We start from the raw sequence: 25,547 nt of genomic DNA, 5'->3' as shown, positions 1-25,547 counted from the left end.
GGGGCCGAGTAGGGATCTCGCCAAAACCACTCACCTGGATCCCACTGAAGTCGAATAAGAGGCCTGCTGTCCCAAGCCCATAATCTCCAAGAACAGTCCTCCCCTATCGAGGCCGGTGAGGGGTCTACATGCCACTATCTCTGATGAAAGCCGACCACCCGCACCCTCTGAAGAATACAACCCTGGAGCCCATCCAAATCCAGTCGTGTCCTCTGAAGCTGGCCACCCTCTCCCACCTCGAAAGTAAGTGGGGCGACTCTCTCCGCTGTGCCGCAAACCGCTAGAAGGATCTCATGCCGAGTAAAGACACCCATCCACTGTGGAGGTGGAGGGTCCTGTACTGGGGTCCGCCACTCCCGGGGGATGGCCGCCTCAATGTCCTGTCTCATCGACTCTCTGCCCCTCATCCCACTGAGTCTCCTCTCCTGAGCCTCTAGAGGCAGCTGCTCAAAACATATCCAGTCGTCTAGGGACTGGGCTGGGCCGGAGCTCAACGGGCCCCACGACACGTGAGGCCGCGATCCAACCATATGGCCGCTGGGAAGTCGAATCAAGGGGTTCCAGATCAATGGCTGCCTCAGGCGCTCCTCGTCGGTGCCCGGGGGAGTCTGGAAGAGTGACGGCCTCAGATGCGCCCAGGCCCTCAGAAGGCTAGCTGCAAAACGCTCCTCAAAGCCAAGGCCTACTCCTCTGGATCGCTGCTCTGTAAAGATCCACCTGATGCTGGGGGTCCAGGGGCCGCTAAGAGAAGGAGTGCGGCTGAGCATCCTGGAAACAAGAAACTCCTTCCACGGCTCAGCGCCTGGCAGGAGGCCACGAACTACCAACTTGCCAAGCAAAGCTCGGCTTTGGCAAATAGGATCAACAATGCCCAGGCCGCCTCTCTCCCTCGGCTGAGTGATCACAGCCCATGCCACCTTGGCCCTGGCGGGCCACCCGTCGCCACCGGACCAAAGAAAGTTCCTGATGAGCCTCTGCACCTGGCCAATGCACGCCCGCGAGAAGGCCCAGCAAGAAGTGATGTACCACATGGTAGCAAGCAGAACTTGGTTGGCCACAACTACTCGGCCAGCCAGAGATAAACGAGCGGTACTCCAATACAGAAGCTTCTTCCGAATGCTCAGAAGAAGGGGGGCTATCTGCTGCTCTGGAGATATGTCAATGCCCACGTAGCATCCCAAATAACGCACTGTAGTGCCGGGGGCCAGCCACTAAAAACCATCAACTGGCCTCCAAGTCGGGGGGGGCATAGAACTGACCCACAACCCACACGACTTGTGCCAGTTGATCAAAGCACCCGAAGCTCTGCAAAACCTGTCCATGGCTGAGGCGAAGCGGCGGAGGTTCTCCTCACCTCCCTGAAGATAGACAGCAGTGTCATCCGCAAACTCCGAGTCTAGGAGCTTGTCACCAATTGGCCGACCATTTGGTCCATTCCTAGTTTTTGCGTCTCGTTCGCTTGAGGCCAGGCCGGTGTCTCATGTGAAGAGGCCAGTATTTTGCTGACATGGACGGGAGCCAGACTGGTGCCACCCGTGTGTTAGCAGGATGGTGTCGTATGGACGGGAGCCAGACCAGTGCCACCCGTGTATGACCTGGACTGTGTTCGATCCATGGGACTGTCACGCCATGGAAGAGCCAGTATTCGTGCCGTGTTTTACCTATGGGACTGTCACACCATAGGGAGACTCGTGCCTGGAACTGTGTCTTACCTATGGGACTGTCACTCCATAGGAAGACCAGGTTTTTATGTTTTTATGTCGTGCCAGTTTTGTGCCGACAGATATTTTGTACATGTTCCATGAACGGGAGATATGTCCATGTTACTATTTGCACATGCACACATATTTTGCATGTTTGAAACTGTTTTCGCATGACATGTATTTGTGTGTTTGCCTGCCTGACGTGTTACTTACTGAGCGGGGACGCCTGCCAGTGAGTCGTGAAGTCTGCTCTGTATTCTGACGAGTTTCAGTGCATGTGAACAGGTGGTAAGTATGTTACACATGTTGTTTTAATATTTTTTATTCTAACCCTTCATTTTATAAGGTTAGGTGTTCACACTTATTTAAAAGTGGGCACCCCCTTTGGGCACCCACTTTGGGGCCAAGGTGGGGAGCCCCACTTTTAAGTGAGTGTGGGGGTGGGCATGGTCACCAACCCCCACTAGTTCCCTTTCATGCATGCGTGGGAAATCTCTAGTGGTATCTTCACTTAAATTTTATTAAAAAAAGGGCCCCCTTCAAGCGTAGAATCCATCGCTTCCCTCTTACGTAGAGAACCACCATCTCTGCGCATGTTCCCCTGAGGCGGCTTGTTTTCCATCAACTGTGAGGCGGCTGTTTACTCCACGCTGCTCCCTCTCTCCCAGGCGGTTGGCTGTAACTCCCACAGGCGGCTGCTCACTTTCCATCCAAGCGACTGCCTCAACATCTCCACAGGCGGCTGCTTCATCTTCCCTCTGTACTGCTGCGCATACTGTTTTCCAGGCGGCTGTCACCTCCAATAGCGACTGTGTACACTGCTGCTGGCTGCGCCTGCTTTACTACAGGCGGCTGTGTTGCCAGCCCAGCACTGACTGCAGGCGGCTACTCTCCCCCACACGACAGTACACCAGCAGGCAGTTACTCCCTCTGGCGACAGTACTTGCAGGTTGTCTCTTCTCTTCTGGCTGCATCTCTCCAAGCTGCGCATGCCCTACAGGCGGCTATGGCTATGCGATTGTGTTCCGGCCAGTAGAACACTACGCTCAGGCGACTCTGTTTGGGCTCGTCCACACTACGGCCAGGCATCTCCTCTCTTGCAAGTGGATGCTTCTTCTCTCACAGCAGGCGGCTGTACCCTTCGTGGTGGTGCTTGCCTTGATAGTTCTACTCGAGGCAACTCTTTCTTCGACAAGGGTGGCTTCATATTCTACACAAACACCACAAGTATTGGTTTTCTATCAACCATCTACAAGTAAGTGATTTTCAGATTTGAATAAAGTATTTTATGTTTAAATCTGATAAAAGATTCATTCCGCTCGGCCAACACCCGTTCGGTGCCGGGTTGTCCAAGCTGTATTGGCGAACCTCGGTCCAAAGGTTCTGAGATCGGGAGAGCCAGGCGTTAGTACGAGAGCGCCTGTTTGTGCGTGGTCTCGGAACACCAGTGAGGCGCTCTCCGCGGAGTCCAGTGAAAGCACAGGACCGTAGAGATTGGACCACATTAGTGGTCGTTCTGCTTCGAGTTTCTACATCGAAATTCGAGCCTACTTGTTTGGTACTGTTTTCATATGTACATGGACATTATCTGGTTCTTGGAACCCATGGAGCATTGTATTCATTAAATACTCCCAATAAATATATCATATATTGAGGGGGGGGTCGGCCCGTTCCGGCCCCAGTGCTGGTGTCCATCTTTCCATTTCATTTCATTTAAATTTCAAGTTGTATTAAGTTGTCCATTTCATATTTGTGGTTTTTAAAGTTGTGCTATTAAGCGTGTGGGTGTCCAACGGAGTCTTTCCCACTTGACGGGATCGGTTTCAGAGCTCCTCCGAGGTGCGGATGGGAAGCTGGAGGCCCCGCAAACCTGTATCCTGTGCCGTCAAAAAAGTGCTCATGGCCTCCGCCACAAAAAGAAAAAGAAAGGGCGCCAAGGGGCACCCCTGCCGCACCGAGCGCGAGAGCTGGAACCTCTCTCCGCGCACGCCCTGTATCAGCACCTGGCTATGAGCCGATGTGTAGAGTGCAGAGACCCCACGGATCCACTGAGGGGGGAAGCCCATCCTCTCCATAGTGCCTTCCAAGAAGGCCCAGTCCACCCGATCATATGCCTTCTCGAAGTCGAGAAGGAGCACTGCCAGATCCTCCTGCCGAAATCTAGCCAAAGCCGTAGCCTCCCAGAAAGAGAAAATGTTATCCAGAATGCTCCTATCCTGGATGAAGCCTGTCTGCGTGGAGTGGATGATGTCCGGAAGGTGAGGCTAAAGCCGCCTGCTGATCGCCTTAGCTAGGACCTTGTAGGCCGTGCCTAGCAAGGTGATCGGTCTCCACTGTCTAATCTCCAGTCTGTCTCCTCCCTCTTTGGGGATCGAGTGAATCAACCCCTCTGCCATGCTGTCCGGCATGACTCCCGACTCCATAATCTCCTGGAATGCCAATCTGAAGCCCCTATGTAAAAGGTCCCAATATCTCTGGAAGAAAGCCACTGAGAGACCGTCGTCTCCTGGGCATTTGCCCCGAGGTAATGCCTGAAGAGCCTCCTCCAGTTCCGTATCCGAGAAGGGGGAGAGAAGGGAGTGCTGCAAATGGGCCGGCACAACCGGTCTCGTGAAGCTCCAGACTGCCTCCCGAGCCTCTCTCACCCTGTCATCTGCTGGCTCAGCAGAGAGAAGATCCCTGTAAAAATCTGTGGCTATCGCCCGAACCCTGGGGGATCCACCACAACCTGGCCATCAGCCTGCCGAAGACGCCTGAGACCCCCTCGTCTGAAGCGAGGCCCTGTCGTCTCAAAGAAATCTCGAGTCACTCTGTCTCCAGCCTGTGTCCAAAAAGAAGCCCGAGCATGGAATCGGAACTCCACCCTCCTCTCCTCGATGGATCTGATCTCAGTGCGAGCTGACTCCATCTGCTCTGAGATCCAAGGGCTCGTAGGATCCCTCTCCTGGAGTCTCTGGAGGGACGCTAGACTCCTCCGTAGGCTCCTCTCCTGCTCTCTGAAGGCCTCCAAACGGTCCAAGGCAGCCTGTCTGAGCATCCGACTGATCTCCTGCAAGCCACTGGCAAGATCGCTGACTGCCATTCCTCTCCTGAACTGCAGCTCCTGCCAGACCTGCTCAACTCTGATCGCAATCTCGGGCTCCTCTATGAGACAATCTGGAATCCGGACGCTCTGGCCCCGCTCTCCTCTCGTAGGGTCCTCGATCTGGAGAAGCACTGGAAAGTGGTCTGAAAACGAGGAGCCTGCAAGTATGCCCACAGTGCCACCTCTATCACAAGCCCACTCATCAATGTAAAACCTGTCGATGCGGGAAAGGTTAACTCCTGTGGCTCGTCTATCTGAGCGCGAAAAAGATAGACTCCCCTGCAACCTGCCAAACTCCGGGAGAGTCCACCGATCCTGGCCTCTCACCTGCAGCACTAGTTCCTCCCAGGCAGCGAGCTCCGGCCCATGAATGGTCTCCTGGCTGCCCCCCATCCTGTCCTCTGCATCCTCCAGCATGTTGCAATCCCCTCCTAGGCACCAGTGGTCTGCCAAGGGGAGGGACTGCCTAATGGTGCTCCAGAACTCGGCTCTCCCGGTCGCCCCATTAGGGGCATAGAAGTTGAGGAAGCCAATGCGGTCTTCCCCAACCCGAAGGATGATCCACTGCGCTCGACCCTGGACCAGAGTGCCAGAGTCCACAACCTTGGATAGAAGCTGCTCGCTGACTGAGATGCATACTCCACCCTGGTTCCCCTGGGAGCCATATGCCGGTGACCAAAAAGTGTGACTCCTGCCTGGCAAGATCTTCCCGCAAGTGCGGGTACGCCCGGCAGAAAGGTGGTGCTCCTGGATGAAAAGGATATCTATGGGTCCTCCAACGAGAGCCCTCTGGATCTCCTGGCGAAGTCTGCCCCGACCAATGTAGCAGCGATGTCCACCGAGACCCTAGATGTTCCATGAGAGGATCCTCATGGATGAGCTATGGCAAGTGAAGCAGCCGCCCACTGGCTCACCCCTCTCAGCCGGCCCGGATGATCTACCCTCCACTCTGTGAGTCTTGGGCGCCGGCTTGGAGGGAGAATAGTCACTGTCTGTCCGGGTGCGGAGTCTCTCCAAAAAGAGGGTGACCTGTCTCTGTGTCCAGCCCCACTCCGCCTTCGCCCTGTCCAAGGCATAGGCGTGAGACCAATCCTCTGCATATATGTATCTAAAGGTCGGCTGCACCCTCGGGGCGGCATGGAGGAGAATCAGTAGCACCGCCTCAACTGAGGTGTGGACCGGATCCGCCCGCCAATCTCCTATACCAAACAAGCTCATGCGGGCTGAGTGTAATCGGGTCTGCAATAGGTCCGTGAGCCCCAAGTCGCTGAAGTGGTGAGAAAACTCCAGTATCTGATCACGCAAAACTTCCTCTACAGAGTTGCAATCCCATGCTGTGTCTAGGGCAACACTGAGAGGAAAGGAGAAGGCCACCATGCTGCTCACCACTGAGGGAGAACGAGAGGGATGGCACACCACGCAAACTCGCAAGGGCACGACCAGTGTCTCGAACGGGCCAGCATCCAGCTGGAGGCACCTGAAAAAACCGTAATCCACTGGTAGCCCCATCACTCGCGGGGGCCCCCCAGGGGAGGCTGGAGAGAACTCTGTGGCGGGCGAAGCTAGGATCGCCATCTCCACCGGCCCGGAGTGGCGGTGGAACAGCCGCTGGACTGAACTCTGGCCTACCCAGTTGCGCTGCCCCGGGGCAGTGGGTGGTCTGGCGAAGTATCCTGGAGAGGCCGAGGGAGGGATGGGGGCTCGCGGCGAGGAGGGGGGAGAGCGAGGAGAGGATGGAGAGGCATCTGCCAGAGGATAGGTGTCAGGGGGGGCCGCCGGGGGAGGCGGGAGGGGGGGGCTGGGGGGGGAGAGGGGGGGGTGGAAGGAGTGCTCTCCGGGTGAGGGGAAGGGGAGCCGGGGGTCGCAGAGTGCGGCCCGGGATCCTCAGAAATCTGCTCCAAGGAGGGGGCGGGGCCCCCCGCGGGGGGAGGCGGGAGCGGGGTCTCCACATGGGAGGCGCCACCAGCGGCCTCAACGGGCACTGAGTCTGAATCCTCGTCCATCGGGGTGGGACCTGCTGGCCGCCTATCCCTGACTGGAGCATAAGTGCGGGTAGGTGCCTGTACGCCAGCCGGAGTCGCCTGTCCGCCAGCCTGTGCTACCTGCTGGCGTCTGCGACGGTCCCTGCGGGCCGGGCGTTTCCGCCGGCGAACCTCCTGCCATCCGCCAGCCTCCTGGGTCTGCGCGGCATCCTCCGCCGGGGCCTGCTCGTCAAATGATGGCGCTTGCTGTGGCGAGCCAGGGATGTCCGGTCTCTGAGGTGGATGGCCACCACTCGGGTCTCCTGCAGGGGGTCCAGAGGCGGCATAGCGTGAAGGATGAACCCCCCTTGCGGGGACAGGCGCGTGCGAGATGGCCCATCTCCCGACATGTGTAACACTGGCCGGGGAGGCCCGAATACTCCACGCGCTGTATCAGATGTCCTCCAGAAAGACAAGGGAGGAGGATCGTCTTCGGGAGGGACTCCGGTGACGGAACCACAACACGAATGGCCGGGAGTCCTGCTGCCCGAGCAATCACTGAAGCCGCTGTCTGAGGCGTCTCCACCACCTGCCCGAACGCCTTGCCAATGGATGACAAGAGGGGCAAGTACTCCCTACGGAGTCCAGGAAAGCAGATAGTGACGGGGAAACCTGTCGCGCCTGCTAGCGGGTCAGAAGCGGGGTCGAAACCATGAGTCCATCGCGCCAGGAACGCCCGGGATGAGCGGAGGGCAATGGGGCTCCGAGCCAGCACCATCTGAGCTGCCTGGGGGGACTCGAAATCCACCTGGTAGTAGCCACGTCCCAAAAAATCTACGCTGACGATCTTGGCGGGCACGCCAACAAGGCTGCCTTGCAGAAGGTCGCGAAGCTCTCTTCGCATCGGACGGCTACCCACTATCTTGCAGACCAAGGAGGAGGCCTCAAGAGCAGATACTGTGGAAACAAACAACTCAAGATCTTCAGCTGTGAACTCCAGACAGAGACCGGAATCGGCAGGGGTAGTCGGAGCGGCTTCCATGGAGTCCTCCAGAGGGAAAAGGCCAGAAACCGGGGTCACCAACGGGAGGGACACAGCCCTGCGAGGAAAAGGAGAGGCGGAGGGCTACAGGATAGCGGGGGCGGGGGCGGGGCGGGGGGGGGGGGGAGGGGGAGGGGGGAGCTAAGGCGGGGGGGAGCTAGCGGTGGGGGGAGGGGCGAGACGAAAGGGGAGGAGAGGGAGAAGGCGGAGGGAAAAAAAAAACAAAAACAAAAACAAAACAAAAACAAAAACAAAAAAACAAAAAAAAAAACAAAAAACGCGCAGCGGAGGAGAAGGCGGAGGGGGGGGAGGTGGCGGGGGAGAGAAGAGAGGCAGAGGAGACGAAGGCAAGGGGGGTAGAGAGGCGGGGGAAGAGAGCAAGCGGGGGGGGGGGGGGAATGGCGGGAGCGGCAGCGAGGAAGAAGGCGGAGGAGGATAAGGCGGGGGGGGGAAGAAGGCGGGGGAGGTAACGAGGAAGGAGGCGGGGGAGCGATGGCGGGGGAGGATGCGAGGCAGAAGGCGGGGGAGAAAAGGCGAGGAGGGGCGCAATGAAGGAGGCGGGGGAGAGGACGGAGGAGAATGCGGGGGACTGGCGGGGGGGGAGGGGGGCGCGACGGCGAGAAGCAGCGGGGGGGGGGGGGGGGGGGGGAGGCGGAGCTCGCAGGCGAAGTCGTACAGCAGTCGTGCGCTCCACTCGGTCTTCCGATCCACAAGACTTTTTTTTCTGGTTTTGTTGTACTCAGCTTTACATCATTTTGAATTTGAATAAAGAAATACCAAAAGGGGCGCCAAGTTTTGGGGCCAACAGGTGTCGGTTTCATTTCAGATTTGGGGCACTCTAGCTCCAAATAAATTTGTTTTTATATTTGGACTACAAGTGGAAGGGTGACTGCTAGTCTACCGCACTTTCGTTTCTACAAGAGGCTGGTTTCAAGGTTCCGTTTGCCGGGACCCATCATCAACTTTCTTAAGGGGGTGAGCTCGTGGTTGACTCGAGGAAAGTCATCACTGAAAAATTCAGCAACATGTCTGATACAAAAGACGAATATTTTTATCATGAAGAGGAAGAGCAAGAGACCTCTCCTGAGAGAAATGAATCTGAGGATATTCTTGCAGGAGAACAGGCTGCAGATGATGAGCAATATGAGGATGTAACACAGCCAGAAGATATGCCTAGTAAAGAGGAAGATGATGCTCAGTTTAAAAATCGTTTGGCTGGTGTAATGGATGTGTTTATGCAGCTCACACAAAGTGAGAAGTTTGCTGAATTTATGAGATCCCGTTCTGAGCCTGAAAAGAAGAAGAAGAAGGTGCGTTCTAAGAACCTTCCTCAGGGTCATAGTGCTGCCTTCCCACAGGATCCATCTTTTGGACAGTTTCCGAACGTGCAGCATGCTTTTGGTGCTAACTCACAGAGTTCTTTCTTCAGACAGCCATCTATTCCTCAGCAGACTATGCATCCAGGTTATTTTGGTGGTGGCTCTGTGTTCCAATCCATGACTGGGGGTTATCCTCAGGGAGGCATGGGTATGCCAGGGACTTTTGGAGCTAATTTTCAGCCTGGTATGCAGGGGAATATGTATGGTGGTATGCAGTCCGGAATGCAAGGAAACATGTTTGGGGGCATGCAACCTGGAATGCAAGGAAATATGTATGGGGGCATGCAGCCCGGTATGCATAATGGTATGTTTGGAAACATGGCTAGAATGTATGGCATGCCAGGTGTGGGAATTGGAAATGTTGACCCTATGATGGGCATGAATGCTGGGGGTAGCAATCTTGTGAAGCCACTTCCTTACGATAATCTAACGCCTATGGGTAAGGCGAAGGATTATAAGGAAGGGGGAGCTGCTGTGAAATTTGATACATTCAGTGGAGCCAAAGATAAGTTAAAGGCACTTACCTTCTTACAGCAGTTTGATGCTGCTTTTTCTGGTGGTAATTACACGGAGTCCTCTAAGGTGAGAAAAGCTACGACTTTTCTCAAAGGCAATGCATTGCAGTGGTGGTCTACTCTTCTTCTACAGGGCATAGCACCATCTACTTGGGTACAATTTAAACAGGTGTTCTCTTCCGTATGGCTCACATCTATTTTTGAGGTGGATGTAATGACAGCATGGCACAAGTTGGATGCATCAAAGTGTGACAATCTTGAAGATTATAACAAGAAGTTTTGGGAAGCTTTACTCCCAATTACTTCTTACCATGCAATGCCTTTGTCTAAGCAGGTGGAGAAGTATTGTTGTGGGCTGCCCAAGGAAGTGCGTGACTATTGCATAAAGACTCGAGTAACAAACATGTCACAGATGATAGAGAATGCTATGACAGCTAATGCGTTACTCACTGGAGTTAAAGGTAGTAAGAACTCGAGCAAGAAATCTGAAAAGTCAGGGCATGCTTCGCGTGATGTAAAAGGGTCTACTGAGACGCGGTATAAGAAGTTGGCAATGCCCAAGAGAACTCCTGAGAAGAGACAGGCTTTAAGGGATGCTCAGAAATGTTTTTAATGTACAGAAGAGGGACATATGTCTTTTAATTGTCCCAAGAGAAAGTCCCAAAAGGACTCTGACAATAAAGGAGAGCCCAAGTCAAAGAAACCAAAACCTTCTACAGGGTTAGTTCCTGATCTTGTTGGGGAACAGCCAGGTGGTGAAGAGACTGAGTTGTGCAGGGCATGGGGCAAAGTGAGAGATCAAAATGCCTTGATATTCTTTGATACAGGTGCTAGAGCCAACTTTATTTCACCGGATTTGACTGGCCGATTGGGGATTCGTGCAGAGGAGATGGGGCCGTTATATGAGGCCAACATGGCTTGTCCTGGGTATGCAGAACCCGTCACTCCTATTATTGGGAAGCTTAGGCTTCATTTGCAGGGTTATGTGGACATCGAAGAGTTTTTCATCATGCCACTTGATGGATGTGATGTTTTGTTGGGTATGCCATGGTGCCACAGAGTACATGCGGTGGTGGATACATACAATAGGAAGATCACTCTTACTCATAGAGGGAAAGAACATGTTTTGGATGTAAAACTTAAAGGGGAATCTGTTCCTATTGTATCAGCTTCAGCAATTTCATCAGTAATGAAAAAGTATCTTTCCGCGTACTTGATTTATGTAAAGGATGCAAAAGATGATGAGTCTAAGTCTAATTTGTCTATGTTAGATAAGGACAAGCCTGATTTTTTATGTGGGTTCCAAGATTGTTTTTCCGAGTCATTGCCAGGGGAACTTCCTTCGGAGAGGCCAGAAGATCATGCCATTGATCTAATTCCTGGTAGTACTCCACCAAATAGACCGCCGTACCACCGTGTTAGTGCAGCCCAACAAGAAGAAATTATGAGTCAGGTACAGGAACTTTTGAATAAAGGGTTGATACAGCCTAACTCATCACCCTTTTGCTCACCTGTACTCTTAGTGTAAAAGAAGGATGGTTCTTGGCGCATGTGTATTGACTACAGGGCGCTGAACAAGAATACCATCAAGAATCGATTCCCCATTCCGAGGATCGATGACATTTTGGACCGCTTACAGGGCTCCACAGATTTTAGTCGGATTGACTTGAAAAGCGGGTATCATCAGATACGTATTAGACCCGAGGATGTGCATAAGACAGCATTTCGAACCACGTTTGGGTTGTATGAGTTTTTGGTTATGCCCTTTGTTTTGACAAATGCACCTGCCACATTTAACAGAATGATGGACAGGATTTTCCAGGCTCATAGAGCGTTTGTGGGCACATTCTTTGATGATATGATTGTGCATTCACAAACTGAGGAGGAGCATAGAAGGCATTTGGCCATTGTGTTTGCAGAACTCAGGAACCATAGGCTGGTTATTAATGGCAAGAAGAGTGAGTTTTTCTTGCAAGAGATACACTTCTTGGGGCATATTGTGTCTAAGTATGGAGTCCGTATGGATCCATCGAAGGTGGAAGCAATTCTTAATTGGCCAGATTTGAGGACCATGCATGATGCACGCAGCTTTTTGGGATTGTGTTCCTATTACATGCGGTACATACGGTATTTTGCTAAAATTGCTTCGCCCCTTCATGCCTTGACAAAGAAGGCAACTCCGTTTAGATGGGCTGATCAGGAAATTACAGCCTTTAAAAAGCTAAAAGAAAAGCTTACTTCGGATCCAGTATTAGTATTACCGGACCTCCGAAAGGCTTTTGTTGTCCAATGTGATGCATGTGCATTGGGGCAGTTCTCATGCAGGAAGGACATGTGATAGCCTATGAGAGTAGAATATTGCAAGATGCCGAGAAGCATTTACAGGTTTATGAGAAAGAGATGTTGGCTGTAATTCATGCTCTTTCTACATGGAAACGCTATTTGCTTGGGGCTGATTTCACTGTGCAGACAGATCATCAGACCTTGCGTTATTTCCTCACGCAAACTAAGCTTTCAGAGAAGCATATGCGATGGGCAAACTTTTTGTCTATGTTTCACTTCCAGATTGTGCATGTGGAAGGCAAAAAGAATGTTGTGGCAGATGCTTTGTCACGCAAGCCACAGGTCTCAGCAGTTTCACTTGCTTATCATCATGAGCTTGATGAAATGAAAGAGCAGTATGCCCATGATGAGGATTTTGAAAGGTTGTATAATCAGATATATGAGGGTCAGCGGCATGAGCACTATACTCTCAGAGATGGGTTTTTGTTGATGCATGGTAGACTGTGTGTTACCAGGCAATTGCGCCTCAAGGTTATGATTGAAAGTCATGCTCCACCGTATGCAGGTCATAGAGGTATTGACGCCACGATAAAAGCAGTGGAGACTTTCTTTTATTGGCCAACCTTGAGAAGAGATGTTAATGCCTTTGTTAGGCAATGCATCATATGTCCGAAGGTAAAATTTGACTGTCAAAAGACACCAGGGTTACTACAGCCTTTACCTATTCCCGATAGACCATGGGAGAGCATTGCCATGGATTTTATATTTGATCTTCCACGGACACAAACGGGCAATGATGGCATTTGGACTATCATATGCAGGTTCACTAAGCAGGCTCATTTCATTCCCGTGCGTAAGACGATCAAAGTTGATCATATGGTGAAGTTGTTCATGGCGAACATCTTCAAGTATCATGGCTTGCCTACGTCTATCATTAGTGACCATGATCCACGGATGACGAGTTTGTTCTGGAGAGGGTTGTTTGACAACATGGGTACAACTCTCAAGTTTTCATCTTCATTTCATCCACAAACAGATGGTCAATCGGAAGAGGCTAACTCTATAGTGTTAGATCTTCTTAAATGTTATGTGTCAGAGCACAAGCAACAATGGGAAAAGTATCTTCCTTTAGTGGAGTTTGCATATAACAACACTGTCCATACCTCGACGGGCAAGGCGCCTTTTGAGATTGTGGAAGGAGGGAAGAAGGTACCACCTATTTTGCATACAAAGGATAAGATCTTTGAGGCTGATCAGTATGTGGAGAATATGGATGAAGCTTATCGGAGAGTTAAGTTCGCACTCCAGAAAACTCAACAAAAGCAAAAGAAAGCCGCAGACCGTCACAGACGTGCTTTAGAGTTTGCATTGGGTGATTAGGTTCTTTTGCGATTTGAAAAGGCTAGGCTCAAGAAGATGAAGGGTAAAGAGCGCTTATTCCCTAAGCTGAGCATGCGCTATTATGGGCCTTTTCAGGTATTGAAAAAGATTGGTGAGGTAGCCTATTGTTTGAAGCTACCAGATCACTGGAGGATTCACAATGCTTTTCATGTGAGTCTCCTTAGACCTTTCCGTGGGGATGTGCCTGAGGATGTATCAAATGAGGCTCAGCCGGAAGTTGAGGAACTTGATGAGGTTCTTATTCCAGAGCAGATACTGGCACATAAGGAAAGAAAGGTACGAGGTAAAGTTTCCCGTCGCTATCTTGTGAAGTTCAAGAACTATTCACCAATGGATGCGAAGTGGATGGAGGAAGGTGACTTAACAGATTCACCTCAGGTTTTGCAGCTTTATCTCGATGCCTTTGAATTGGAGCCGACTCTTGTTATGGCTCATTCAGGTTCAGCAGAGCATGGGTCTAGAGCATTGCCTGATGCTCAAGAGGGGGGTAGCACCTCCACTCCCTTGATACAGATAGGCTCAGATGACATCTAGGGGTCGCTTGGTGCAGTTTTTGTCTCACCCGAAGGTACTGATGGCTGAGTGTACATCTGTTTATGGGACTTCTATGATATATGTGTACTAGTCACATTGGATGTTGTGGTTGTGTATGGTTCACAGTGGTATACAACTTGGACTACTACTACGCCATTGGTTTGCAGTGAATGTTGATACATATGCATGGCTTAGAGCGATTGGGACGCTCATCTTGCCATATTGTATATTTCACTTTGGATATTTTGCTGTATCACCAGAATGCAATCGAGGACGCTTGCCATTTTTCAAGAGGGGGGTATGTCATGACCCTGTGAAAATGGAACAGCACAAGTGTGGGCATGGTGGTTGCTGAGCAAAAATATTAAATGATTCACATTTGGGGTGCCCGGACAAAGAGAATGATGTGTGGACATCTTTAGGTGTGAAGGGGGACCAGAACATTAATGAATTTTAATGTTCTAAGCATGGGTGGCCCCTAGGCCTTAGTGGCCCCTAGGAAACTTTAATAAACATTATAAAGTAAGGGGCCTAGATATTTTTGGAGGGAGGAAACTCCACTTTTGGTACACGCCTCCCTCATCCCTCTCTCTCTCTTGCTTTTTGGAGAGTCGTGCAAGCTTCATGCGTTGAGGAGAAAGATAGTCGTCTGGCTGCTGTGTGTTGGGCTGCGTACAGGATTTTCCGTACAGAACAGGACAGGCCGTACAGCTGCAGGTACAGTCCACGTGGCTGCTGTACAACTGCAGGTACAGTTGCTGCTAGTACAGGCGGCGCTGGTTCAGGCGACTGCTGCTCTGTTGCTGGCTGGTGCAGGTGAAGCAGACGGGGTATCGTACAGCAGGTACAGGCGGCTGTACGACAGCTGACACAGGCGATTGATTGCAGGCGCAGAACTGTACCAACTGGTACAGACGGGTCCAGCAGGCGAATAGGCAGATTCAGGCGACTAGCAACCATGGCTGCAAATCTGAAAACGTAGAGTTATAAGGGGCTGTAGAACGGGCTGAATATGGAAACGCAGAAGCCTCGGATCAAGAATTGCTGCAGAGAACAATCAGGGGGGGGAGGGATGGCACAAGATAACCAGAAGGGACAGGCAAAAGGGAGCCCAAAGAGCTCCAAGATCAGGGCTGGGAAAGCAAGCCCAAACAGGCCAAAAACACAACCTGTTTGGGACAGCTATGTTGCTGTCCAGACCTGAAAAAAAACGTCTAAGAACCCCTGGAAGGCGCCGCCAAGATGGGCAGGTGTGCTGTCCAGAAAAACGCCCCTCTCAGGCTGCCTAAAGGCTGAAAACTTACGCCCTGAAGAGAGGAAACTGCAGCCCACTGAATGGGTATCAATCAGCCCTTGAAGAAACGCAAGCTTCAACGCATGAACAAAAAAAACACACATCTGTCCATGGGCGGAAAAAAGCAGAACTTAAGTGGTAGAGGAGGGAGCATCCAATGCTGAAAATCACCGGCACTCTGATACCATGATAGAATGTGCAGCGGAAGAAGGGAAAGTGGAAACACAGGAGAGAGAGTGAGAGAGAGAGATGGAGAGGAAACACAGGTGAGAACCTACTCTCAATATCATCACCAAAAGGTATACAGCTATACTCCATTATGCATAGTACGGACTAGATACTACGACATCCCCACTAACGTCATCAATGCCCAATAGTGGGTGTAGAACTCTGTATCAAGATATGCTCTCACACACATACTCCACACACACACACATAAGAGCATATATTCACACAAAGCCCTTCGTACTGAGTTTCTGTCAAACCTTCGAAGATGCAAGGCCGACTCAGCCATAATGAAGCCTAGCACTAAGGGAAGTAGCAAATAGAAAGAATTAGTCCAACAAATAAGTAGTTGATGGGGCAAATGATCTGCTGAAGATAGAAAGAATAAGCACAATATCAACTGGCCGCAACTCGGACGAAAACTTCACAATGTGAAATCTGCATGTCTGCTAATACGGCTGAATTATTGTTACACGGGGAAGCTCTGGGAGACTTCTTTCAGCCCTAAACACTCCTGGAAACATGCTGATGCAAAACGCAGATATGAAGAGAGAGTAGAGAGAGAGAGATGTGCTGGAAATTCAGTTTATATCATATAGTACAAAAAGAGTACTCTTCTACAGCCCTAGGCTCTCATACAAAAGGTGAAAGCTCACCAAAATCTAGTCCTAAAGCTGGACCCTAAGGACCCACTCCCTAAAGGAATGAATGAATCCTACAATGAGCACAAACGCCTTTATATAGGCTTCTTGAACTTAGAAGAGCTGGTCAACTGCAGTCGGCCAGTCGACTGGGCTTGGTCCTCCATTAATGAAGCGCCGCCTTGGTCTGGATTCGCCGACAGCCCCTTATATCTCAGCCGACAGCTCTTGCTTATCTCTGGTACAGCTGACAGGCCTTCCTGCCCTTGCTTCAAGTCCACACTAGCCATTTCTGCACCTTGTGCTCCAAGTCCTATCTCTAATGATCTTTTTCTGGCTTCCCCTTCTGGGTTAGCTCTGAGAAGGTACATGAGCATGTCATGCACATGACATCCCTCTCTGCTAAACTTGATGACAGGATTCCAACCTGTTCTTGGATGACTGTCATCATCCCACTCTATTCCTGGAGTCCCTCTGTCATCCATCCATCCCTGGCAACCCTTTTCTCTGAAAGCCCAACCCGTTCTCCAAAACCACTCTGTCTCAGAATAAGATCTATGCATCTGTTCCATCTAGTCCACAATCCATTCCTGCCCTAACTCTGAACACTGTCTTGGTCTTCATTCCTGAGAAATTGAGTCTGGCACTCACATCACCCCTTGGAGGGTAATCCTCCCTTGGGACCGTTGCCCGAGAACCTATCTGGCTCACAGGACTGCCATGCCCTCTGGCTTTGTGGAACACTACCAACAAACCTCCCGAGAGCTCTTCTCGATTCTGTGTTCCTTGCTTTGGGCTTCGTATCCATGTACTTTCCTGTACCTTGGACCTGTACACCATCATATGGGACTGAATCAGTGTTAAGCTTTGCTGAGCCTGATGCTCTGATACCAATGTTACACGCAGAAGCTCTGGGAGACTTCTTTCAGCCCTAAACACTCCTGGAAACATGCTGATGCAAAACGCAGATATGAAGAGAGAGTAGAGAGAGAGAGAGATGTGCTGGAAATTCAGTTTATATCATATAGTACAAAAAGAGTACTCTTCTACAGCCCTAGGCTGTCTCATACAAAAGGTGAAAGCTCACCAAAATCTAGTCCTAAAGCTGGACCCTAAGGATCCACTCCCTAAAGGAATGAATGAATCCTACAATGAGCACAAACGCCTTTATATAGGCTTCTTGAACTTAGAAGAGCTGGCCGACTGCCAGCCGACTGGACTTGGTCCTCCATTAATGAAGCGCCTGCTGCCGCCTTAGTCTGGATTCAACCGACAGCCCCTTATATCTCAACCGACAGCTCTTGCTTATCTCTGGTACAGCCGATAGGTCTTCCTGCCCTTGCTTCAAGTCCACACTAGCCATTTCTGCACCTTGTGCTCCAAGTCCTATCTCTAATGATCTTTTTCTAGCTGCCCCTTTCAAGGTTAGCTCTGAGAAGGTACATGAGCATGTCATGCACATGACAATTATATATCTAGATGAATCCAAGAACATGCCCGAATTCACCTTTTAGGAACATGCATGTTATATACTCATGGTAGTCAACCCACAGACTATATAACTATCAACTCCATTATGCATAGTATGGACTAGATACTACAACATCCCCACTAACGTCATCAGTGCCCAATAGTTGGTGTAGCCCAATAGTTGGTGTAGAACTCTGTATGAAGATATGCTCACACACGCACTCCACACACACACACACACACACACACACACACACACGAGCATATATTCACACAAAGCTCTTCGTACTGAGTTTCTGTCAAACCTCCGGAGATGCAAGGCAGACTCAGCCATATAAATAATGCCTTTAAACCTTGAGAGCGTAAATAACAGCATAAAGCTCCTTCTCAAGGGTTGGCCAACGAGATTTAGTGTCGTCCAGCTTTCGACTCTCGAAAACAACAAGTCTACCATCTTGGAATAAATCAGCCCCGATCGCGCAGTCACTCGCGTCAGTCTCAAGGACATAAGGCCGACTAGGATCAGATAGTGCTAAGGTAGGGGCTTCCTTGACTTTATCTTTCAAATGTCTGAAGGCCATATCCAAATCATTATTCCAAGGGATAGGCTGATTCGACTTACATCCACGACCTTTCAACAAGTCGGTCATCGGTAGTGTGAGCTGAGAGTACTCCCGCACAGATTTCCAAAGAAAGACAACAAAATCGAGAAAAGAACGAAGTTGTCTCACTGTTTGCGGTATCGGCCAAGCCAAAACCTTCTGAACTTGGTCATAGTCAATGCTCAACCCGTCTCTTGTGATCTTGTGTCCCAAGTAAACAATTCCCGTCATAAAAAACTCATTTACTTAATTTAGCATTCAATCGATTCTATCTTAAAATAGTCAAGACAATCGTCGAGTATCTAACATGATCCTCGAGAGTTCGACTTTAGACTAAAATATTATCGAGGAACACAACCACGAACTTCCCACGAAAAAGATCGTTCATCATTTGCTGGAAAGTGGCTGGAGCATTAGTCAATCCAAAAGATAATACAAGAAACTCGTAATAGCCATACCTAGTCCGAAAGACGATTCTTTCGACACGCCTTTCATGAATACGTATCTAATGATAGCCAGTACGTAAATCGATCTTTGTGAAATACTTCACTCCGACTAAACGGTCAATCAGGTCATCTGATCTAGGGAGAGCATAGCAGTTCTTGATTGTCACTTTGTTTAGTCTCTTGTAATCTACACACATTCGCCAGGTGTTGTCCTTGTTTCTCCTAAGTAACACAGGTGCACCCCAAGGTTATTTACTTGGACGGATCTAGCCCATCCTCAAATAATCTACGAGTTGTTTGGCCAACTCATCTTCCTCAGCGTGGCTCATCCTGTAAGGCGGAATGCTAGCAGGTTAAGCACCAAGGACTAGATCAATACAATGATCCACTGCCCTTTTGGGCCCGATGGCAGCTCCTTAGGAGATACATCTTGAAACAAGTCAAGTAACTTCTTTAATTCTTTGCTTTCAAACACACTTAATTCATTAACATCCATAATAGGTATGAGAAATGAAGAAAGTGAAATCAAGATACAATGGAAAGCAATATACAAAGAAGAATCCATTATATTTCTAAAATCAACTGTATTTACAAGAGGTCCCTATATTTACAAGAGGTCCCTGAGAGGGATGTATACAATCACCTAGGATACAATACTGAGTGTTCCTATGTTTAAAAGGAAAAGAATGACTACATCAATCTATCTAGACCTGAAGGATCTTAAACCACTTGATCTCTAATAGCAAGTCTACATGCTCTAGATGCATAACATAGCACTCCAGAATATCTCTGTAGTCCTGAATCCGGATCGGTAGCTTCTCCACCTTTCGATCCCACACTTGCCAACCCGCAAGTACGGGTACCTCGTAGGTATGATCGCTAGGCGTCGTGTCCAAACCCAATTTCTGCACAAGTTTGTAATTAATAAAGTTGTGTGAGCTTTCAGGGTCCAGAAGAATGTGGATTCTATGGCCATTCACTTCGCCATAAACTCGAAGAGCCAAAAACCTTAGAGTTGAACAAACAATCAGAACATGAACTAGGGCGAGAAAGTACAGTGACTGAAGTACCTATCAAAGACAACTGGTTGGCTGTCTTCATTTTGGGTCCTGCGTTAGTTGTAGCACCCTTCTTCTTCAGGCACTTGTTACGCATGTGTCTTTTTTCTTCACAGATGAAGCAACGTCCCTTCTTCTTGAGCTTCAAAGCCTTGAGGAGACAGTTTGGAGTCAAAGTAGAATTCTTCGAAGGTTGGTCCGAAGACTTTCCTTCTGTCGTGCTAGCCATCGACACGGAGAACTTTCTTTTGTGCTTGTTCCCCTACTCAGTTACTGGTTTGGTTTTGAAAGAGACCATCGTAATATCATATCATCATAAATACGTGCAAAATAAATGGCCTCGTCCAAAGTTTTGCACTTGTTATTCTTGACTTGTAAACGGTATGAGTCGGGTAACCTTGCTATGAAGAAACCCAAAAGAGTTATAGAATCCATCTTCATAGCTTTCATATGCAAGTCTCTAAATCCTCATAAGTGAGGTTCTAAGAGGTCATGGTCAAACTGGCAAACTGAGCAACTATGTCATAGTCATCCTCCTTCTTGAAGAACTCTTTCTGGAAGACTTCTTCAAACTGCGCCCAGGTTGTTGATTTAGGTTTAAGTTCTTTCCACGAAAGCAAAGCTTTGCCCGAGAGGAAACCTGCTGCTAATTGAATCTTTTTGCTCACTCCCAAACTGCTCCGGAGTAATGTTTGGGCCTAAAGCAGACGCCAAGGTATCCATGCCTGAGAGAGTAGACAAGGTAGTGGTCAATAGAGAGATGGAATTTTGCAAAGTCTGCATCTAGGCAACGACCTGTGCCTGATACTCTGTGAAAGAAGCCTCGAAAGTAACTTTAAACTCCCGAAAATCAGATTGTCACGAAATCTTCGAAAAGATCGCCATGGGCGGCCTCGGTAGCAAGCAGGTCTTCGTATTCGAGAACGGGCTCCATCTCGGATTCTTTGGTCGACATCTCGAAGTACGAAAGTGAGAGAAAAACTTGGCTGTAAGCAAGAGATGGTGCAAGAGAACTCCCGGAGAAGTGATGTGCTGAAAACTAGAAGCCCAAGCCGGGTTTTTAAAGCCCACAAAAGCTTTTGTGCTTTTTTGCTTTTGATTTTATTTTATTTTTTACATATGGAATGGCTTTTGTAAAAACCATGCATCAAACGTGGAAAAGCCACGCTTTAAAAAAAAAAAAAACCATGCTAAGCGAGTTTGGAAAAAAACACGCTGCTTTTGTTTTTTTTAATCCACGCTAGGCGTGTTTTTTAAAACACGCTACCTATGTTTTTGAAACAACATAATTTTCTTTTTCTTTTTTTACGGAAAGCAATTGCTTAGTCTAAAAAAAGCCGTAGGCTGAATTCGGCGGCCACCCGTTGACTCTGAGGGAGATCTTCATCGTCACCTGCGAACAGCAGCGCCGCCCGACTGCTCACCAACCAACCCGACTAGTTCTTGCCCTACGCCAACAGGTCTGGCTATGCACAACCGACTAGTTCTCTTTTCTTCTCTCTTGCTGATTCACACAGCCGACAAGCTCTCTCTTGCTTCTCTCTTGGTAAAAGGAAAACAACTCTTCACATGCTATCGACTCTTTTCAAGACCACAACCCACTCGGGTTCCAACGATGCAAACAAAAATCCTACGCTGAATTGAAAAAAAAAGCAATAGTGTTCATGAAAAAAATAGCAATCATCTCAAACTCATTACTCTTTCTTTGACCTCTTTCTTCTCTACCTACCAACTTGCACGCTCTTCAAGGCATGCTCTGATACCACTTTCAAATCCCCAAGGATCTCCTCGTAGAGCAATCCTGAAACACGACTCAAAACCTGCAAAACAAAGCCAAACAACGTGCAGGCCTCTCTCACCACCCAACCCTGACAGCCGTGGGCAAAACCCACAAGTCTTGGTTGTCCCCACCGAGCCACGAGCTGAGCTAATTAGCAAGACAAATCTCTACCCCGTGACATCCCATACTGCCACGAAGCTACCCTCGCGGACCTCGAGATTGCTACCGGCCTCGGCTGCATATGAAGCAGGTGCACGTCTGCACTAGATCCAAGCTCCTGACCGCAGAGCTCTCGCAAAGACTCGCGAGACTCTGACCAACTAACTGACCTTAGCCACCCTTTTATAGGCTCTTGGCTGGTCACCGGGCATCCACAATTGGACGCCCACCCGTCAGTCCATCCCTAGCCCAGCTTGCCAATTAGCCTGCCTAGCTCCAAGCTACCCCAAGCCTCAAAGCTAGTCTTGTGTGCGTGCTACACACAGTAGATACACTCTGTGCACATCGGTTGTCTAACACCAAGATCAGCTAATAGACGTAGTAGCTAGACACATTCCTCAGTAGCTCTAAAGGCTTCCTTGTATTCAGCTTGACAGCTAAGAGTGGCCATTGTAGGCTAGCTGCTTCTTGCTGAGCCATGAAATGCCTGAACCACCAAGAAGAAAACAATTTCCACAGGTAGACACTCGTGTGTCATAGCATCAGCCCAGTCACTCTCTGCAAAAGCAATCAAGCACAATACCTCATGTGGCTGCAATTTCTATTGCTTGTCATGAAGACCTCTCTGAGATGCAAAGTTCGTATTGTTTGGATGAAGATTTTGCATGCATGTGGCTGCCATACAAGATGGGACAGCACAACCATCTTGCAGAGAGATACCTTATGATGCAAAACTAGTTATGTGTGCTTAAGAATCTTTGCCCAAAAGTCATGGATGAATGTCATGCCCCACCATATGCAAGACATTATATATTTCTTGTTACTATGCATGTACATTGAGAGATATTTCTATTGGCCTAGAATGCAAAAGAATATAGAAACTTATGTTCGAAGTTGAGTGATATGCCCCAAAAGGTCAAGTTTAATAGGCATAAAACACTTGATTTACTTCAGCCCTTGCCAATCCCAAACCAATCATCGGAGAGTATTGCAATAAGTTTCACAATAGATTTGCCCACAAAAAATCCAAATGAAATGTTGTTGAAAGGTATAGCAAGCAAGCACATTTTATTCATGTGAGGAAGACCAATAAAATATAAATTTTCTTAGCACACATCTTCAAATGCCCACATCTATTGTAGGAGATAAAGGCCTGAGGACAACGAGCCTCTGTTAGAGTACGTTGTTTGACAATATGGGCATAAAATTGAGTCTCGTCTGCCTCATCAAAACAAGAAAGAAAATTCAGCCGTGCCACTTGAAGAAGTATGTGGGACCCAAACCTACGGATCCTCTTTCAGAAGATCCACCATAAGTGGATTAGCTCAAAAAGGTACTACAACCTGGGCAGATTATATTTCATAAAAAACAAAGGCTTACCGGTGGCAAAGCAATTGTATAGGGAAAAAAGATCAAACAACAAAATGAAAAGGTGAATTATAGAAACTCGCAAGTGCTCCTGCCGCCCAACCCCAACCCAGCCATTTTGCTGCCAATTATGTTGCTGAACCTGTTTGATAAGACTGTTGGCCCATCTGCCTGGTAACCCCAACAGCCAGCCATTCTACTGCCAATTATGTTGCTGAACCTACTTGACAACCCATATTGAAGGCCTTACTAGTGGCATCAACATCTCAGTTGGCTCCTCAAGCTCCATCGTGCTAGATCTAATGCTTGGCTGTGTGGGCTTCTTCCAACACTTGTCTCGATCACATGGTTCTTCTAATAGCTATGCAAGGTATTCACTCCAATTGGCCGAGCAACCTACTTGATGGACAAGTGGACCAATGCCTTCATTGGAAGATATTTGGAAGGGTGTGGCATTCAGTTTGTTTCTTTACTTTTTTACGAATGTATGAAATAAGCAAAACCCTTTATTAAGGAAAAGTGAACTGATGGCAGAGGCTGCTCTATATGAAGCAAAACCTTTACCAGATAAGAGTCAAGACTGATGGATAAACTAAGGAGAGTTGACTTTGTCAATCTATATCAGACTCTCTAGTTATAATATTTTTTCAAGTGGGCCAAATGCACCCCTAAGGATACACAAGAACTTCTGATCCGTGGCGGGAGTGGCTATGGCAACCAGAAGCTATGTATCACGAACATTGTGCGCGTGCGACGCGCGTTTTCTTTTGAGAGGCTTACACCTCCCTTAACCCATCTAGCCCAAAATAATTACATGTATTGAACCTTCTCCGAAGAGATGCCATGAGTACATTACACCATAAGACCAGTGCATCACATGGAAAGGGAAACATTAGAGCATCGCATGGCATGAAACCCTTATATAAAGACCCAAGGAAGGAAGTTCGTACCTGTCAGCTGAATGTTGGACGTCTTCTGCTGCTGCAAAGAAGGGATCCATCTCCCATGAAGAGAATGCTGAAGCCATGCTCTTGCTACTGCATGAAGACCGATCTCCTCTCAAGCTACCATAGAATTGCTCAAATGTGCGGAGTGGAAAGCATGTTGATGACAGTATGTAAGGCTAGGGTTAGCATGTGAGGATTAGGACAAAATCGATCCTGCGTATCCTGATGTTGAAGCAGATAAAGCGATCCCTGGCGTCGAAAGAAGGCAAGCCTTTATTCACCACTGCAACAAAGGAAACCTGAATCCCTGACGCCCTAATTTTCCGAAACCCTCATGTTGAAAACAAGCTTTTGTTCAGAATGTGATCGCGATCGAATCTCAAAACATACACAAAACTCCTGTGGCTAGAGGTTACGCTTTTCTGTGATGCGATGGCTGTTGTGATGTCTCTCCCCGGCAAGACCGCATCATACAGAAAAAGATAATTGCACATGACAGCAAATAGACAGTGCTTCTGTTGCCACGTTCACACATGTAATAGGTGGGTCAGTGTGTGCCCGGATGTAATAGGTGGGTCAGTGTGTGCCCAGATGCTTGTAACTTTGAAAATCAAAGGTAATCATAGGTGGGTCAAGTTGTACTGCCACATGTGCATGCGTATGCGCGTGTTTGCACATGCACACCTGTGCACGTGTGCATGCATTTTACACACACACAAAGAACATGTGTGTATGTATGTTTCAATGTACCAATGAGAAAAGGGCACTCAAGGGAGGGGAGGGGAGGGGAGGGTGGGTTTACATTCAATACATCGGTAGGCTCGACATCAATCGCTTTCGAGCCTACCGATGCAAATCAAAGGGCATATTGTGATTGGTACAATTCTCTGACAACTTAAGTGGCAAGTCATATGCCAACAGGGATGTTGTGTATATGTATGGGCAACCACATCATTTGAGTTTTGTCAAAAAGAGACAGTTTATTACAAATGCCAATACATAGAGGGCATAACATTGGTAGTTTACAAACCATGTAGCTAGAGTTTTCGAAGATATGCCGATTGGGATGCTATGTAGATGTATGGGCGACCACATGCATTTGAGTTTTTTGAAAAGAGAGAGAGTTTATTACAAATGCCAATACATAGAGGACATAACGTTGGTAGTTTCTATTTCAGCACTTAAAATAACGAAACCAATGAGTAAGATAATATGTAGTTTTCTTAACCAAGTCCACAACATTCTTTAGTCTTTGTTCTCAATAAAGAGACCCTAGGAGTAGACACAAACGTATCAATCTTTGTAGCCCTTATCCATGTGCCTACCTAAGAGTGTTATAACTTGTAGCCAAGAACATATGAGTTGTCATCCCATCTGTATCCTATTGAAATGCAACCATAGTTCTTACTTAAAGTGCATATCCATAAAAATAACTATAAGCCTACACTATATGTACCTTTGTAGGAGGCAACGTAGTAATGCAAGTCCACAAAGAGACCTTATGAGTCCACAACATTTTTTAGTCTTTGTTCTCAACAAAGAGACCCTAGAAGTATGACACAGACGTATCAATTTTTGTAGCCCTTATCCATGTGCCTACCTAAGAGTATTATAACTTGTAGCCAAGAATGTTTGAGTTGCCATCCCATCTGTA

At 48.6% G+C, this 25,547-nt stretch overlaps 1 protein-coding gene across 1 annotated transcript in view; it reads right to left on the bottom strand.

Moving 5' to 3' along the window:
* Positions 1-24,401, bottom strand: part of LOC147639289 (uncharacterized) — a 59,040-nt gene extending 34,639 nt beyond the window's left edge. The window contains exon 1 of the mRNA XM_086789675.1: positions 23,897-24,401. Coding sequence (XP_086645801.1) covers positions 23,897-23,973 — 77 coding nt within the window. The 5' untranslated portion in view covers positions 23,974-24,401. The remainder of the gene's footprint in view (positions 1-23,896) is intronic.
* Between the last annotated feature and the right edge of the window lie 1,146 nt (positions 24,402-25,547).

The sequence above is a fragment of the Cibotium barometz genome, chromosome 4 (genome assembly GCF_041138505.1).
Source record: "Cibotium barometz isolate CiBa-2024 chromosome 4, ASM4113850v1, whole genome shotgun sequence".
Taxonomy (NCBI): Eukaryota; Viridiplantae; Streptophyta; class Polypodiopsida; order Cyatheales; family Cibotiaceae; genus Cibotium; species Cibotium barometz.
This window is presented reverse-complemented; position numbering and strand designations above follow the sequence as displayed.